The sequence below is a fragment of the Merops nubicus genome, unplaced genomic scaffold (assembly GCF_000691845.1).
Source record: "Merops nubicus isolate BGI_N331 unplaced genomic scaffold, ASM69184v1 scaffold14441, whole genome shotgun sequence".
NCBI lineage: Eukaryota > Metazoa > Chordata > Aves > Coraciiformes > Meropidae > Merops > Merops nubicus.
The window spans coordinates 1-5,445 of NW_008588049.1; the positions used below are offsets into that span (position 1 = coordinate 1).

At 39.5% G+C, this 5,445-nt stretch overlaps 1 protein-coding gene across 2 annotated transcripts in view; it reads right to left on the minus strand.

Moving 5' to 3' along the window:
* Positions 1–2,831: 2,831 nt before the first annotated feature.
* ESM1 (endothelial cell-specific molecule 1) overlaps positions 2,832–5,445 on the minus strand; it is a 6,311-nt gene continuing 3,697 nt past the window's right edge. The window contains exons 2-3 of one of the 2 annotated variants that reach the window (XM_008949150.1): positions 5,083–5,238; positions 2,832–2,932 (exon numbers count right to left, since the gene is read on the minus strand). In XM_008949150.1, coding sequence (XP_008947398.1) covers positions 2,832–2,932; positions 5,083–5,238 — 257 coding nt within the window. The remainder of the gene's footprint in view (positions 2,933–5,082; positions 5,239–5,445) is intronic. The other variant, XM_008949151.1, reaches the window with a different exon arrangement.

The window sequence follows — 5,445 nt, forward strand, 5'->3', positions numbered from 1 at the left end:
GCAGCTCTCCCCAGAGCCCAGCACCGTCTTTACAGGTATCTGAAAGGAGTTTGTAGCGAACTGGGTGGGGGGTGCTTTCTTTTCCAGAGGAAGGAGTAAGAGAACAAGAGGAGATGGCCTGAAGTTGAGCCAGAGACAGGTTAGGTTCGATATCAGGAAAAATTTCTTAACCACAACTTGTGTCAACCACTGGTACACCCTGCCTAAGTATATGGTGGTGTCATCAGCCCTGGAGGTATTTAAAATACATGTAGGTGTAACAGTTACAGACATGGTTTAGTGGTGGACTTGGCAGTGCTAGGTTTATTGGACTTCATGATCTTAAGGGTCTTTTCCAACCTAACTGATTCTATAGTTCAAGGTATTTTTTAATATCTCATCTTTCAGTGTAGTTCCATTGCCACTAGTAGCAACAGGTGAACAGTTCAAAGAATAATGGGTAAAATTTGCTTATACTATAATTTCATCCAGGAACCTGTCCTGTGTGGAGCAATATGTCACTAGAGCACAGATTACTCCTGTATGGTAAATCAAACAGTGCCAAGGTGTTGCATTCACTGTCCCAGGGCTAAATGGTCCCTGGCATGACAGTGGCCACACCAACAAGTGGACTCCGAAGCCCTTCCTGCATTGGGATTGGCCACAGAGGGGCTGTGCCTAGTAGGTAACTTGGATCCAGTTACCAGTTGTTTCCAGTATCCAGTTGTTTTGGATGTGAAGACAGTGGAATGGTATGGACACAAACCACTCTGGATTTGGGCAACCACTCAGCTACAGCGATGGAGAACGGTCCTCAGAAATTCGCTGAAATAGTTGCAGCCATGGTGAAACTGTTGCTGTGGATTTGGGAGTAAAACTGTGCCTAGTGTGCCTGCACCATGGCTATGCCATCACCACCTGTCTTACTCTGTCATTAATGGATAGACACAATAGACAGTGATGCTTTCAGTTGTTTTTTTTTTTAATTGAACAATAATAATCATATACTTTTTAAAACCAACCAGCTTATTAGATTTACATTCAAGAACTTGTAATTTATGACACTTTTTGAAAACAGTAATAATGTATGCAAATATTTACTACATTATTAAGTAATTCTCTTCAGTCTGCTGAAGGACCATGGGTTTGATCCTGCTCTCACTGAAATAAAGAAAAAATTACTTTTGATATCTGTAGATGAGAATTAATACACTTGCTTGTAAACAGCCCAAGATAATATTGCTCCCTCTCTGTCCTAAACATTCAATATGGATTAAAATGTTGTACATGCTAGTTTGATATTTATGTGTCTCAAATCATCATGGCAAGAGAGCCTGCACTGGTGTACTGACATCTGGATGTCCACTGCTGTCTGTCACCCTCTTGTTCCAGAGCAGCATGGTTCAGTGTTGCTTTCCCAGGTCAAAGCAGTTTGCTTCCACCAACACTGGCTTTGGGTCAGGTTCTGGACTCTTTGAAGGCTTTGGAGTCTCTGTTTTTAGGTTTAAAAGTAAATTTTCAGATCCTGCACTAGATTTTGGCTGTGGTACTGTGTGCTCCTTCTTTCACTGAAGTCACTATCAATGTTCATGTTGGTTTCAAACTACATATTCAATTCAAACCACATTTCCAATGAGAGTGCTCAGTGTTACAAGGCCATTCCTAAAATTACGCAACCCAGGTTCACTCTGACTCTGAAACATCAGTTTCCCATATCTGAGTGTCTGGTTGTCTCCAGACATGTTAGCAAACTCATCTCAGTGCAGATTTCTATGTTACAAATGCATTGCCCAGTCTGGGCTGAATGAGGGACTACCAGCTCCTACAACACTCTAACATATGTAGCTTATTCTCCCGGCTGAAAGGCTTGTTCATGAAAGTAAGAAACAAGGGGTGGGCAGCAGAGCGCTGTGGGCCATGGCTGCACTACCAATCATTGAGGGTCCAGGTCTTCTCTGGGCTGGATCAGATGAACTCCGTGTGGGGCACAGCTGGGCCACAGCCAGTGGCCAAGACAGAAAGTACAGAAGTCCATTTGCTGGCCTCTGTCAGTGTGCCCTCTCTTCCCCAAAGTAGCCACTCTATAGAATCATATATATTGGAATAATGCTAAGCAGCTTCTTTCCTTTCAGGTCCTCTTGAATTGTATTCCTATAATTTACCAAGCTGCTGTTTCTCTGTACAGAATTTAACTGTAGAAATCCACCTCAAAGTAATATATGTCTGCAGTGTCTTGGCTCAGTTATTCACAATGTATAAACTGAAATGATGAGTATTTTCTCACTGATGAAAGGCATATTTATCTCCAAGGAATTGTCACCAAACTTCCAAAAACCAGAAAATTACTAACTGAAAGCTAACATTGGTTTATTTAATTCACACTGTTTTGCTCCTACATTATTACTGTGATTCAAAGATGTTGTTTTCTATCCTGTGATTTGTTGGTGTGTGTTTCTGTCATGTTGGCTCCAGACCAATAGTTTCACTCACCCAAACTGTCCATTGAATTCAGTGAGAGATTTCCTGGCGTCAGGTTTCAACAGTCAGCCTCTAGCATTATTTAAATGAAGAGAGTTGAATCATGTTGGGTTTTTAATATTACTATACATTCAGAAATCCACAATACATTTATCTGTTCAAATACTTATCAAAACAAATATCAAAAATCATATACACTGTACAGTCTATTTTTAAGTAAACATTTTCCTTATGAAAAACAGTATCACCATTGGCCTTGAAAGGTTACATTTTCGTATGCTATAGAACTACTTTGTTCTTAAAGTGTGGTGTTGCATATTCCATAATCTGTGAGAAATGCATTCACTTGAAAGTCTTATGAGTGTAAGTAAATATCAGCGAGGATTTAGCCATTTCATTACTGGAGAGCGAATAGATTTCTCCTTAACAAATTCCTCTTTTACAGAATTGCCATCCCCTGATGCCATGTCGTTCTCTGAAAACATATAAAAATAAATGCAGAATTCATGAAAATTAAAGAATTAAAATATTGTCCTGCAGCAATGTCCCTGGTTTTGGGAACACTTTTGAAAAAAAACCTTAGCTGTCAAATCTTTTACGAATCTCCCTAAATGCATCAAATTATCTTGTTGCAAATTTTCTGCCAGATTATGTCAGAAGTCAGATTTGTTTTCCACTGGTTTAAGCATAAGGCAGATGATTTGAGTTCAGTTTCCAGTTCTCACTGTAACACTCTAATGAGACAGGGCACCAATCAGCACATCCTCCATAGCCGTGGCAGTAAATCAAACATCCCTGGAGCTATTCTCTGACTGAAGCCAGCTGGTGTGGAATAACCTGCTGCATGCCACTAAACTCTCTTACTATCAAAAAAAAAAAAAAAAAAAAAAAAAAAAGAAATATCTAGTTTGTCTACTGGAAATGGTCCCTAGCTGACACTGATCCCTGCACTGTGGCTGACGTTGTTTGGCACAGCTAGCTAGGCTGTGACAAAACATGCCAGCTACTGCCCCACTGTTTGACCATGTTGGTGGTCAAACTGAAACAGCCGAGAACACACTCTGGCACTCTTAAATTTACTGGGGTATGTGTAGCCATACATGGGCCAGAAACTGGCCTGTTTAAAACACAGAAGCATTCACAGCTGTTTTAATTCACTGAGGATCTGTCCTAGACACTATAGCTACCGCTAAAGATCACCACTATTAAATGAAACCTCATGTGACCATCCCATGTAGTACTACCCACCGCATCCCCTGGTCTGCTTTGCAGTGATGGACCTCTGAGGACAGAAATCAGTGTGAAATCTTTGTGCAGTTAAAAATTACCATTTGTTTCTACAGGGTCTGTATCTCCTCCTGGCTGGGATCAGACAAGCTGCTAAACTTTGGCTATAGAAGTTTGAAACCAAAGGCAAGGAGGGAGAAGAAAGTGGAGGAGGAACTAGTGAAAACAGGCTACCTGGGAAGATCTGGAATATGGTCTAGATACAGAAAAAAAAGAAAGACAGGAATATTTTTTCATGTTATTTCGGTACCCTTGGTGATAAACCTGGAAAGGCAAAGGAGCACAATCATGTAGAAATATACAAAAAGATTAGGACTAATCCATCTTGTAAATTTTTTTTCAAGATTATTTTAAATGTGGTATGAGCATAAGTTGAAGAAGTTTGCTTCTGTCCAACTTCTAAATGGAGAGTGAGGGGAAGATAAATAATATATTAAGGCAGCAAACTACAGATAGCTTAATATTACAGGAGAAAATCGAAATAAGGCACACAAACTGTAGTTAGAGGAGAAATAAAATTCAAAGCCTTTTTTTTGTAATCCTAGAAAAGCGCCCAGGAGGTCTAAGATTAAAACTCTGATGTTTATATAAGTTCTTTACATTTGTACTGATTTCGATTGTCATTTAAATTCAGAGTAAACACTGTTCAGTTAAATATAACTCAGTATCATCAGATGGAAAATAAAAGGGAAATACATTTTAAACCCAGCTTTAAAAACTTCAGTGACCTTGCCATCCAGCCTGAAAAAGACTCCAGCTTCTCACACACCTTTATTTTAATTCTGGAAAGATTTGTTACAGGCTTCAGACCTAATCTTAAAGGTAAGAACTTATTCCAGAGATACTGTGAAAAATGACTGCAATAAAACAGTTCATAAAACAGTTCACTGACATCTGAGAAGTTATAAAGCTTCATGGAAAAAACCAAAAACAAAAACAAATTTTTACTGTATGTTGGGTAACAGTAATAAACAATGAAATTCTGTGCTACACAAAGCAGCTGCCTGTATCACACCTGAGCTGACTAATGCAAATCCCAGCATAGGCTCCCATTGCATAGGTGATGTTGTACTGCTAGTGTGTGCAGCAGCCGTGAAGTATTTCACCCATGTTAGCATTTCAGAATGTTTTTGCAGGTTTTTTGTGGGTTACAGCTCACCTACTTCATTGCCTTGTGTTAAGGGAGCTGCCAACAAGAAAAATAAATGTACCTTATGTTGTTAGCTATTTGCACAGCTCCACCAAAGTACACATCACTCACACATTGTGTACACAGCATGGTAGTAGATCACATACAAGGTGATTTCTGCTAAAATCAGCTGCCCCAGAAAGTCTTACCTGTGTGTGAAACTATTTTTCGTCGATTTGGAGGCTTTGAAGCAGACAGTTGAAAAAATGGAAACTTCAAACACTTCCCAGTTACTCTGTCACAGATGCCAGAGGGACAGTTGCAAGTTTTCCTGCATTCCATTCCATAGGTACCATAGGGACACTCTGGAAAAAAGTAATATAGCAAAGCAGCCCTCAGTGATCCAAGTCAGTTGCCAGTACTCTTAACAGCTGGTCTGCTTATATCCATAAAAGTGGAAAAACTCTGAGTGGACTTAAATTAAACCTTGACTACAGGTTGCCTACTGCTTGTTGAAAGTATTTTCCAGTTTTAACAAACCTTGACACAAATTGTAAATGTAATTTCTTTCC